Genomic DNA, 13,811 nt, shown 5'->3' with positions numbered 1-13,811 from the left:
ACAATTGCCCACTCGTGAAATTTGTGCGCAGTGGGTACTCCAGAGGCAACAGAAGGTGAGGAGCTCGGGGTGGGGAAAATTGGGGCTTCTCATTGGCTGCAGTTTTGCATAGTCAGACATTCCTGATAAAATCATCACGTCATAAGAATTGAGAAATGCATTTGCATTAATCACGGTCGAAGAAAGATACGTAGAATGAATGCAAGAATGTCAATGGCTAATAATAACAAATTAAATCATGAATTCGGAGCTTTATGACCCTTAAGAAGATACTGGAGAACGAATTGCGGGTTGCGTCATGGCTAGCAATTGAGCGTACTAACCAGGAAAGCGCAATTTTTTCAAACATACTAACCAAATACTTTTGCCTGTATTTTGTTCCGATGGTACCGGGACCAAGAGAAATCGTCGTACTAAGGAGGAAAAATTACTAAGGAGGAACGTACTTACCAAGTTCCACTGTATATATGTAATGATTGTCGTTTTCGCAACCACCAATGCTCAACTGCCACCATTGTGAAACCATTTGCTCTTACCCTCCCAACGGCACCCGAGTCCATGGTGCCCTCCACTTCACAAGCGTTTTCTTTACGGTCTGCATGGCTCCCTGCTACAATATGGTGCACAGCACACTTCTCAGAGTTCTCCACTACAGCAAGGACTTCAGAAGAGTCACGGCGATTCTTCGCATCCACAAGGTTTTCATTTGCGTCTGAATGGCTATCCAATTCAGTAACGTATTTCGTTGTATCCACATCAGTCACCGTTTCAGTGGGATTCTCCACATTCGTGACATTTTCTTCTTTCACAACATCACGGATAGGCAAAGTGGATACCTGGAAAATGCAAAGTGGTCAAGGTCACTACAAATTGCCCCACAAAAAAATACACATCTAAACTCAATCATAGGCTTTGAAAGTTAATAACAAGAATATTACACAACGGAGGATTCCCCATTTGGTCACTAGATATGTTATCAACCAGCACATTCTAAAATGCATACACCAGAGTCACGAGTGGCACTATTCGCAACACCGATGGCAAATGAATATGAATGTCAAGTGAAAATTAACAATAATGAGTGGCAAAAATGCGATTGTACTCCTGCTCCTGATGCTCCATATAAGACCTGATTTCTGAAAACCACACATTTGTGGCTGTGGTTTGCCCAAATGGTTCAAAACCACTGGACGACGTCAGAAACTACATAGTCAATCACTGCACTATGGAGTCACGTCACGTGCAAATTGCTCACGATGGAACTGCATTGGGACTAGGATTTGTGATCACTGAGCATGATTTTGGACTGCAATGCTGGGAAACAGGAACACGGAGCTTCTCTGAAGGCAACTGGCACACGATCATGCCATCGCGCAACAGCAACGCAGGAAACCAGGCCTTACGGCAAGCAGTGTACACAGGCGAGTGGCTGGCTGTGACTCATGCAAACTCTCCGTCCATTGTCTCCACTCGCCTCACTTCCACTGCTCCCTTCATCTCTACTTTGACCTCGACTGGACGGGACGGCATAAACACACTTTGGGTACTACGAAATCTCCGGTTCCCTAGTGCTATATCTAAACACATGTGAGGCAACTGCAATAATTGCCCATTAACAGTATGAAAAATACACCTAACGGTCATAGATAGAATTTTCCTTAATTTACAATTGATTAACCATAAGAGTCTTCTAAATATTAGCTTTTTTCCCGCAGCTCAAGGTCTTCTGCAATGCTAGAGCAGACGTCCAGGTAAATTAGAAACACTCCTCCTCAACATGCAAATGAAGTTACCGTAAACTATAGACTATACAAAGCAGGATATTATGAAATTTTCGATAATATGAAGTGAAATTATGGTCCCAGCTGAAACCTTATGGTAAATACGTGGTACTATTCGATAATATGAAGTTTTGACGGTATAAATGCTATGAAATAATGAGCATCGGGCTCAATCCTGAGGAGTTAATGGAATTCGTTTATGCAAACTATGGCAAAAAATTTGTCAACAAAGTATATAGTCATTCCGGTGAAAGCAGCAAAAATCAGTGCTTCTGACTGTGGTGCATCAAAATGTGAAATCGTAAATGACAGTGCAACTTTGGAGGGAAAGGGTTCACCTATAACTTACGGTAGGAATAAGGAGAAGTAAGAGTTCAAAGAAATATTGGGGCTGACACAATTTCCCTTTTTAGATGCATACACATGAACATTGCATCAGTTAGTTATGGCAAAATATTTCCATTGTCAACGACTCGGTGCGGAGATGTAGTAAGGATATCACAGATGATATCATACTTGACACACGAGCCCATATTGAGGGCGAAATTGCTCCTCTCTTACCAATTGCAACGGAGATTTGACAATTCTGTGCATTAAGTGTTCAATTAATTACTGTATAAGCACGTGTAAGAGGTGCACTCCTAATTTGAGCATCAGAGCTAAAGAAAAAAACCAATTCAGCATTTTTTTAATCCTATCACGCAGTGTTGCAGACTTATGCTTGGACTTTCGACAGTCATCCAAATTTCCACTTTCAATACTAATAATTCACACGGCGTTTTTCAGCTATATTTACACGATATGTATGGCGCTCAAGGATGAGTAGGTATTCACTTGTTGTCTTAACCTTATGGTGATTACTATGGACAGTGGGATCGGATACCTCAGATCCAAATATCCATGAATAATGCCCTTCACGTTAATGTACTTTGGATCCAAATTCATCTAAGAAATAGAATCTGAATCCGAAATTTTCAATCATTGCTTTCATGAATGCAACGTCCCATTAGAGGAAGTAGAAAGAGTTCCGATCATCTCTTCGCATATGCCGTTGCACTACGATGCTTGTCCTACTCACGAAAATTTTTTTTTAAAAAGCTCTTGTAGAAGTACAGTAGACTCCCGATTATCCCAATGGCTAATGATGGGGAGAGAGGGACGGCACGAATAATCGGAAAATACGGATAACCCAAACATCAAATCCAATGTCTTGTAATGATCATAATTTACGTAAAACAAACAATATATTATTATTTATGCCATTATTCTGCTTTATTAGCGTGCTTCCTGGACTCAATGAGAGCTTTCTTCGCCAGTTCGCGATCTTTTTTGCGGCAATAACATGGTTGTACTCGTATTATTAATGCTCCATGTAAGGCCTGGTTTCGAAAACCACACTATCGTTGCTGTGTGATCGCGGATACAGAAAAGTGATTTGCACAAACGCTTCAAAACAACTGCTCGACGTCGGAAACTACATCGTCAGGCACCACGCCACGCAGTCGCGTCTCGCACAAGTTGCCCGGGTTGCAACTGCTGCCGGACGTGTATCCGTGATCACGGAGTGCGTTCGCGCACTGCTAGGCTTGGAAAACACGAACTCGGTGATCCCTTGAATGCAGCTAGCGCGCGATCGCTTCCGTTTTACGAACGGGATTCTGACGGAAATGATAAGCCTGGTGTATCCTAGCATTAATGCAGTAATTCCGATAATTTTGGGTCCAATTTTATTTTTTTATAAGATCGCGGGAAAAATTGAGCGAGAGTTAAAATCATGCACGGATAATCCGCAACCCGGATAAACCGCAGCCGGATAATCGGGAGTCTGCTGTATTGCAATAGAATATCAGCCGTGAAAAATTTTAAAGCAAAACATAACAGGAACATAGCGTGAGAGCTAGATTCTTCCCAAGAGATTGGACAACAATCGGAGGAATCTCAGTGCTGTAAGAAAATAACCACAGCGTAGATTTCACAAAATCATCCCCGGCCCTCCATTAGCCCATGCCTGTGACGTTTTTTTTTCCTTTCTGATAACTCACAGGCCATTAATCACTTGCATCAAAGGAAAATATGTATCAACTTATGAGGGAACAATCGAAACTTGTTTCATCCCTATCCCGTCTCACCAACTGACCTTTTTCAGTCTCCCTCCTTTAATTCTCCCAGTTTCTGCATCCCAAATTCTAGGCGAGTCACCTACTCAGCTTGAAAATATCTCGAAAGCTTTCAGCAATTGTATGATTGTATTAAATGCACGAGGTTCAAAAAAGAATGAGACCTAAAAGGACACATATCTGACAGCATTTAATTTTTTTAAGCTCGAATTTATTGACACAAAGATTTATACTCACTACAAGGTTACTTATATTCAACATAGTCCAAACAGCACAATTTCAAAAGAAACAAGCTTAGCATGAGCGCATTTAAACAAGACAAGACGGACTGGAAATTTCAGGCAACTCAAACTGCATATACCACATTGCTGCGTCTTCGCCCCTTCGCTTTGAAGGCACCGACGTCACATGCAAGATCGGACGTGTTCTTCCCTTTCTCCTTCTCCCATAGTCTTGTTGCGTGAAAGGCAGTGGGAGCGAGCTCCTTCCCCTCTACCTCTCCTTCAGTGCTCTTCACTTAAAGCATTTCCGATTTCTTCCATCCGCCTTTTAGTCAAACAATGAACATACTCGTTTGAATTTTTTAAGCAGCAGTTTTGACACCAATATAATTTTCAATTGCAATAACCCAAATAATAATGTCTGAAGATGATTTTTGAAAAATCAGGCCCTCAGCTTAATTGAATTACTCGGCAAGACAGATGTTGATTATTGACCAGGAATTGCCCTTCAAAACTGTGAGTTTCTCTACGTTTGATAAGCGATTACTATATGCAGTATAAATGCCGTGGTATGCCCACTCGTAGCACTTAGCAGTAAATTAAGTGCGCCCACCGGAGCGAAATACCACGCGCGATCTCTACCATGTTCAAATCGCAGGTACCGACGAGATGCTTACGAGTAAGAAACGCAAGCAGGAGCATTGTAAATATACGTCACTAAGGGAGAAACTCCCCTGCCTTCCGCTTGTTTTTGACCTTGGTTTTTAGATGACTGATTCATGCTGAAAACCAAGGCCACTCACTTCCTCTTGAGCTTGTGACTGAGGAAAGGGAGGAGGGGAAGATAAGAAGTTTGTGTAAGAGGCGCACCCCCATTTTCGGGTGCAATTTCTGGGAAAAAAGGTGCGCCTCTTACACGCGCTTATACGGTACCTTGCTATCTATCCACGAGGCAGCCGGTGTCTGCCTGTCTTTCGTCCTGGAAGCACTGAATTGTAAGGCGTGGGCTTGAACTAAATTAATGAGAGAATGTGCAAAGGGCTTCAGTTGGTGCCTACAAGAGTCTAAGCAGAAAAATGTGGAGAAGAAGCAGCGGACATACATGATAGCAGTGAAGATGAAGATGAAAGTGAGGAGTATCTTAAATATTGGGTACATCATAACAAACACGGCCCCCAAACGTAGCCTCAGGCAAGGCCCTTTTTCCACCCCCCCTCTCCTCCTCTCCCATGTGCTGCACCTCTCTTTAAATTGCCCCCACTTCCTCAACCACCAGCCACCACCCATCCCACTCTTATTCACCCCACCCCCTTGGAATGCTCTCTGGCTGTGGAAGCGCATGGTTCATCTCTACCGGCAACGGGGCCAAGTTTCTAACGGGAGAGAGGCTGGAGAAGTATTTTTCATAATCAAGGAGAAGAAGAGGAAAACATTATTAACCACATTCAGTACATTGGCTACAACACGTGTTTTGTCATTTCTCGGCATATTTTTAGTCTGTCTTTGCTCCCGTGAGACCTGGTGGATTAGCATGCCCTCCCAATCTGTTTAGGCAAAGATACCTGCCTCAATATCCTCGTAACTGATCCTAATCATTTTAGTCAAGTTAGGAAGCAGGAAGCGCGTATTGGGGAAAACCAAGCAAAACACCAACTTTTTAAATTCAATTCCTTTATACCAGGACTAGCCTCAGTGATAACTTTACAGGTGTCACCCACAATGCACAATTGTGTGAAAAACCCACAGAGGAAAAATCATTTACCTTGACCAGGATTCGAGCCCAAAAACCTTGATTTCTGGCCGATTGTTTTCGCCAGTTAAGCTACCGAGGCGTCATTTGCCCCTGTTGAAGTTTGTGGACAATAGTAGTTATTTTATGTTCATGGGATTTAAAAATTAGCAATCTGCTTAATATTTGAAAAGATTGAGCTAAAGCCTAATGCCAATTTGAAATTATGAGCTTATTTTTTGGTTTTGTAAACCTATTATAAACATGATCAGCAAACTTTAAAGATGCTGAAAATATGCCTCTTGAAAACTGTACCTAAATATGTTGCCCTTCTTTAGTTTTTGGGATTCATTCTTCACTATATTTCAATGATGCTATGTAACGCTGATCTAGAAAAAAATGTTTTTAAAGTTTTAGCGCTAGAAATAGTTGTGCCATAAACAGAAATGAATATTATAGTGGAAGGGAGAAAGGAAAAACTAAATAATAATCAAATTAAGTTCTCCTCGGATGTCTGTCCAGGAAAGGCACTCATTCTACCTCTCTGCCAACAATTCAATTACCGAGGCGTCATTCATCCCTGTGGAAATTTGTGGACTATACCGGACAAGGTGGTATGGACTGCTGAGCATATTATGCGACGAGCAGTCCAAATCGTGCGCACGGCGCCACAGCCGGAGAGTAAAGTCCGAACTTTGAACACATATAGGTGTTCTCTCTTTGACGAATTTAAGTATACCGGGACTAGCCACGGTGATAACTTTTACGGGAGTCACCCGCAATGCACAATTGTGCGAAAAATCCACAGAGAAAAAATCATTCGCCTTGACCGGGATTCGATCGAGGGATCCGGGTTCGAATCCCGGTCAAGGCGAATGATTTTTTCTCTGTGGATTTTTCGCACAATTGTGCATTGCGGGTGACTCCCGTAAAAGTTATCACCGTGGCTAGTCCCGGTATACTTAAATTCGAATTCAATTACATACTTTTTCAGCGTAATCAATGCCGTTGATACCTACCGGGTAAGAAGTGTCTGTGTAATTATAAACTTGTCTCTCTTCTTCCCTGCAGACTTTTCAATTGAAATTAGTTATTTGCTTTGTCCTATCCACGCTTCTATTTATTTACAATTATGGTACGACTAAATTTAGTGCTAAAACTAAGAAAATCTTTTTTCAATATCAATGATACTTTGCATAATTTTCAACACGCTGGAGAAAGAAACACGAAAATTAAATGAGGTTAAGGTACACGTTTTGGAGAATTATTTTTGGGAATTCACTCGAGTGAGCCAATACTTCAACTAAATATGTTGAGAAATGATAACAAGTACATTTTAAAAGTACCTATTTTCCAGTCCCGCTGACATAGTATAATTGAGAATTTACTGCACACGTGCTGTTTCTTGAAGGGAATTCTAAAGGTAATAATAAGCCCAGTGTTGCTATGCATTAAAATAAAATAATACTGGTGCCTCAGCGTTTGAAAACATCGAGGAAATGTGAAACTCATATGCAGCTCGGCAATCAGGAGCTAATTTACAATATTTTTTCACATTCTCAGATTCGGAGGTGACACACAAAATTGCCTCCATCCACAACTAGGAACACTACTAACGATCAGAAAAAAATAACCTTCAGGGCCTCTAGCTCTATTTTAGTGTAGTCTCTAGCAGCCGTGGGCTAGAATGTTGGCTGCGCCACATTCCTCCGCTTCCTTTCCACCAGGAGCTGAAGGAGGGGAGTGCAGCACCACCGCTAGGCAGTGGCTAAAAGACGAACCTCGGCATGGCTCACCACTGGGTGGGTCACACCACTCAAGTAGGTACACCGAATGGAGGGTGCAAAGGCCGTTTGGGAAAACACGTTCAACTGCTTTAGAAATGCATTCGATTCATTGACTTCTCATCAATTGGCAAGATGCAGAGCCACCCATCCCTCCACACTGAACTTACTGATGAGTTGACTGCATAATTACGAAGACATTTGTATAATTAAATAAAAAGATTTTACAAAATTAATTGTATGGAACTGTGTTGGAGTTGACCTTTATTTGTAAGATTAGCATTGGAGACAAAATGATAATGATTTCAACTTCAAAAATTTGATGAAGAATTGTCATTCCATTACAGTTACAAGCTTACATCCATTCTAGAGAATCATCCCTTGCTATGGAGGTAAGTGCATTGAACATTTTGTAATTGCCTGAGATTCCTCAGAGAGAATTTTTAATTTTTCAGTGAATCTATTGCTTTAAGCTAGTCAAAAAAAAGAGAATGTATCCTCTATTCCTTGTATGATTAACTTCTTAGCATCATAGAATTATTTTCAATGCATGATTGGAATGCAATAAAAAAGCAGCAAAATTTAAAATTATCAAGTTGGTGGGAATATAAACTGACTACCCTTTTCTTATAACCTAATACAATATACAGTGAAACCTCGATATAACGACACCCCACGGTGCACTAATAAACACTCGCTATAGCGAATTGTCGCTTTACCGGAGGTGGAGCAAATAATAGCCAATATACCTTTTGCGAACAGATATATAGGAACAGGAATGGTGCGGCGACAGATATCCGATAAACGTAAGCATTAATCCAGACGAAAGGCGATGTTTTTTTGCATCACTAAATTTCCTTACTCAAATAATGACTAACTATTCAAACAATTTATAAGCGCCGCACTGAATAAAAATCATGCAAAGCATTGTTTCGTCATCATTATATTTATCGAACGACAGTTTACCAAATAAATTTGAGACTGAGCACTCCATTAACTACATTTCTAACAGATCGCTAGCAATTACAGAGGTTAAGGAGTCTTGATGAAAGTCTTCCGGCGGTGAAACCCTCGCTATGGCGAGAGCCAACACCGAAAGGGTCTCGTAAAAACGAATTTTTTAACACGCTTATTATAGGGTCAATTGAAGGTGCATCGGCTATCTCTCGTAATAGCGGGGGTGTCGCTATAGCCCGTACTCGCTTTAACGAGGTTCCACTGTATGTAATGCTGATGCTCATGTAAAATTTTATCCTAGCCAGACTTTTCTATCAAAATCCAAAACTGAAAACTTGAACTAAAGGAATTGACTCATCCAGGGTAAAGTTAAGGGCACAAAATAAAATAAACAAGCAACAATACAAGAACATCAATAAAATGACGATAGGGTGGTTTCCTATTATCTTTTTATTGCCTAAATCGAAAAATACTCCTGGAGTATGCATTTCACGCTTTTAGATTTTTAAATGACGATATCTATTTTTCGCGATTAAATGAAAATTGAAAATTTTCAAGTGCGCGATAACGCGACGGCTAAGTATGAATGCCAGGAAATCTCCGTGTGACATCGTTCTGGTTCCCGCTGCCGCAAGTGAGGTGACCTTGGGCGAGAGCTTTGAGCGCTGATGATGCAGGACGCTAGCAGATAGCCAGGTGCCCTGCTAGCTGGTAGTGCTTGGCTTGAATAAGGATTATTAATACCTAGAGGTCCGTGAATTTCGCGAGACGCGATATCACGAAATAACACGAAATAACGCGAAATCGGTTATTTAAAACGAAATTTTGCGTTATTTGCGATTTTAGGTGGATTAGCGAAAAAATCATATGTAATGAGTCGTAATCTATTAAAACATAAGCCTTTATTGTTTAACGCTGCCGACGTTCATTTGCTCTATCTCATTACGATTCCAAGGTCAATAGGCTCGTTTAGTCTCGCGCATCCGCGTAATATCGCGCACTGTGGTGATTTATCCGCCAGAATTTGCCGTTAAACTTATCACTGCCTCTTTCTTACCTGAAGAATTAGATATTATGAATTAAAAATGCGCGGAAAGAAATTTAGCGCGGCCGCGGAGGACCGGAAATACAAGCTCACACGCCCGATACGCGTCAATGCCGAGCAGTAATTCCGGCGACTCACCGCTCTCCACTGCTCAGCTCTCCACTGAGCTACAATGCAAAAAAATCATTTCGACATTGGCCAAATCTAAGACCTAATTCTTCAGGTGAGAAAGCGTCTCATTCTAGATGTTTAAGGATCCATAAATGGGAAATAATGTTTCAAGTTTCTTTGAATCCGATTATGTTTTGTTATGTGCGCTTCTTTCTCTGCCTTTCCTGACTGATTGGCAACAGCTGTAATCAAAACTAAGCGACTTTGTTGTATCTAGCTGCTGTCCCATCTTCCCTCAACACCTGGGTGAGGGGTATCGAAAGGGAACCCACGACATGAAACATTTCAGACAATTTGTAAGTTATACAGTACTGCAGCTACCCAGCACTCAGTTTGAAAACACCACCGTGATAGGTTGTGTTTTGGGGTTAGACTGTTTTTTTTATCGTAGTTCCAGCTTTCAATATTGAACGAAGGATAGGAATTTTAAAATGCCAAAAGCTAGTGATACTCTTCACACCAGGGTAAGTGAATTTAGTTGAGAAGGATGTTATGTGAAAGACAGAGTATTACTGTGCAAAGTTTGTGATAAAAGATTTTAATTCAAAAGATGTGACACTTTGTTAAAGCACATCAGTAGCGATACACATAAACATGCAAAAGAAAGGGGACCCACAAAACAACAGCTATCATTTGAACACACAGTCACTCACTCAAAGAAAGGAAAGGAGGAGCTTGTTGTTGCTACTACAGAAGCATTTTTAAAGGCTTTATTTAGTGTAGAGAAACTTGACAATGCAAAAATCCCGGAATGGCTCTCGAAGTATACACATATAAGGTAGTGGGGATTTTGCCGTTTGCTGATTGTATTAGCTAAGACTACATACTTGAACCATTCATATACCTTGAACCAATATAAATTGAACCACTTCTTCATGTTCTTTTATCAGAAATTTTGTGCTATCGAAATTGTTTTAAATGTTAAGTAAAATGCTTAATAAAAGTATAGGTATTAATGAAACAAGTACCATAAAATAATAAAACGCCTATACACCGGGAAAAATGTAACATTATAATAACACCGCCAAGATTTTCTACAACACCGAAATCACATGGTTTTAAAACGAATTTTAGCAAAAAATAAAACCACTTTCACGGACCTCTATTAATACCTTATCAAACGAAGAAAACTTTCCGACCCTAGCCAGTTTTAATAGGTGATTATTAAGACATGTTTCCCTGAGCTCTGTGCCTCATGCATGCATTGGTAATCTCAGACGATGTAAATCTCCTATCTACTCATATAGAAAGTAGGTCCCTGTGACGTCACGTGGAGTGGAATCGCATGGGCGCCAATCTTGCCTTTTTCAAATGCGGTTAAAATTGACCATTGCCATTCGTCTAAAGCGGTATTTCTAAAACCAAATAATTTGTATGTTATGAATACACTAATGGTGGGTAACGAATCGCTATCAACGCCTTTCATTTTCTTTGATAAAGGAAACTCCCCTATTCCAGGTTTACCCCCACACCCTCAACATGGCACTATCAAACTAAGCATAGACAACATAAATAACACCTCTTACGATATACAGTGATACCTCGATTTTACATTCCCCCATTATACATTTTACCTGATTTTGCACAGTTTTTATCAGGTCCCAAACAATACCGCCTTTAAACAATGATACTCTATTTTACAATATCCTCAATTTTGCACTTTTTGTAAGTGGTCCATTCAAAAGTGTAAAATAGAGGTTTCACTGTATGTAATGATTGCCGTTTTGTTACCAACCAATGCTCAACTGCCACCATGGTGAAACCACTTGCTCTTACCCTCCCAACGGCACCCGAGTCCATAGTGCCCTCCACTTCACAAGCGTTTTCTTTACGGTCTGCATGGCTCCCTGCTACAATATGGTGCACAGCACAATTCTCAGAGTTCTCCACTACAGCAAGGACTTCAGAAGAGTCACGGCGATTCTTCACATCCACAAGGTTTTCATTTGCGTCTGAATGGCTATCCAATTCAGTAACGTATTTCGTTGTATCCGCATCAGTCACCGTTTCAGTGGAATTCTCCACATTCGTGACATTTTCTTCTTTCACAACATCACGGATAGGCAAAGTGGATACCTGCAAAATGCAAAGTGGTCAAGGTCACTACAAATTAGCCCACTAAAAAATACACATCTAAAGTCAATCATAGGCTTGGAAAGTTTATAACAAGAATATTACAAAACTGAGGATTCCCCATTTGGTCACTAGATATGTTATCAACCAGCACACTTTAAAATGTGTACATCAGAGTCACGAGTGGCACTATTCGCAACACTGATGGCAAAAGAATCTGAATGTCAAGTGGAAATTAACAATAATGAGTGGCAAAAATGCGATTGTAGTCCTGTTCCTAATGCTCCATATATATGACCTGATTTCTGAAAACCACACTTCTGTGGCTGTGTGATGTGTGGATTCAGAAAAGTGGTTTGCACAAATGGTTGAAAACCACTGGACGACGTCAGAAACTACACAGTCAATCACTGCACTATGGAGTCACGTCACGTGCAAATTGCTCACGATGGAACTGCATTGGGACTAGGATTTGTGATCACTGAGCATGATTTTGGACTGCAATGCTGGAAAACAGGAACACGGAGCTTCTCCGAAGGCAACTGGCACACGATCATGCCATCATAGCAGTTTATTCCACGACAGCATTGAGGCTTTAACATTACAGTTTAGGTAAATTGTAACCAATCACACCAACATTTTGTGAATCGATCGACCTTTAACTTGAATGGAGCTGAACCCAGGTTAAAGCAGGCAAGGACACGGCAGAAGTGCACCCGGCAACTGATCGGCACGCACCAAATCTTTGCCTTATGCCCAAAAATGGAAAATGTTTTTTTTTTACTTGAACGCAAAATTAAATATGCTAAATTACAGCTCAGCTATTCTTGACATTGATTTTTTGTTGCATAGCTATCAGGTGGCAAACTCAGGTGTCCATAATTTTTCCCACGTAAATTATGCAACCCGATTGACTTTGAGAATTTTGTATTCGATTGAGGGATGAACCCTCCTTTCTGCAGGAGTTAGGAGGGAAAAAAACCTCGTCTTAGATTCGTGCAAATACGGTAATCTTGATGGAACAGAACATTCTAGAGAATCACCTTCTACTAAGGTGGTAAGTGTATTGAACATTTTATTATTGCTTGAGATTTCCAGAGTTTTCAAGAGAGAATTTTTAATTTTCCAGAGAATCTATTTCTTTAAGATTGTTAATGAAAAGAGTGTGTATGTATTGTCTACTCTTCATATAGTAAACTTATTAGCATTACATAATTATTATGTTGGAGAGAAAATTAACTAACCACCTTTTTCTTACAACCTAATACAATATAAATCTGATGATCAGGAAAAATGTTGCCCTAGCTAGACTTTTCTATCAAAATCCAAAACTGGATACTTGAAGTAAAGGAATTGACTCTTCCAGGGTAATGTTAAGGGTAGAAAAAATAAAAAAAAGCAACAATACAAGAACACCAATAAAATGACAGTTCCAGGTTTACCCCCACACCCTCAACATTAGGGCGGATCGCAAAAATCGATTTATTTCAAATCCATCTGGCCCAATGAAAAAAAGTTGTGGGACCGATGAAAAATAAGGCCTGAAAAATTTGAGACCTATACGTGAACCCCTGACCCTCGCTCAAATGCAATTTAGGGGGGGAGGGTCAAAATTCGAAAAATATAATATTTAATGGTCATTCCCTATAGATTTTGCCGAGTTACTGCCCTTCTATGGTAAAAATTTCGTGCATTTTGACGTATCTGCCACCGTTTAGCCACATGATGCCTAATTTGAGTCCGCGTCCGCGAAGAAAATATTCCAACGCCCACGCAGCGTCGCGGATACCAGAGCCGCAGGCCGATCCCTTCCCCTCCACGCTCGCTTCTCCCCCTCCCACGCCTCTAATGCAGCAAAATTCATCCCGCGCATGCTGCTAGGAGGTAGTTCATCTTTGATAATATAAATCAGAAGATGGTAAAAGGTAAAAAA

At 40.6% G+C, this 13,811-nt stretch overlaps 1 protein-coding gene across 7 annotated transcripts in view; it reads right to left on the bottom strand.

The window, feature by feature from the left end:
• The window catches only part of LOC124155400 (zinc finger protein 37-like), a 159,662-nt gene that overhangs the window by 103,143 nt on the left and 42,708 nt on the right, over window positions 1-13,811 (bottom strand). For 6 of the 7 annotated variants that reach the window (XM_046529183.1, XM_046529184.1, XM_046529182.1 and 3 more), the window contains 2 exons: window positions 11,582-11,881; window positions 537-836 (listed from right to left, as the gene is read on the bottom strand). In XM_046529183.1, coding sequence (XP_046385139.1) covers window positions 537-836; window positions 11,582-11,881 — 600 coding nt within the window. The remainder of the gene's footprint in view (window positions 1-536; window positions 837-11,581; window positions 11,882-13,811) is intronic. The other variant, XM_046529187.1, reaches the window with a different exon arrangement.

This window comes from Ischnura elegans, chromosome 3 (genome assembly GCF_921293095.1).
Source record: "Ischnura elegans chromosome 3, ioIscEleg1.1, whole genome shotgun sequence".
In the NCBI taxonomy this organism is placed as follows: Eukaryota; Metazoa; Arthropoda; class Insecta; order Odonata; family Coenagrionidae; genus Ischnura; species Ischnura elegans.
Note: the sequence above shows the minus strand (reverse complement) of the source record. Positions and strands in the feature narration are given on the sequence as shown.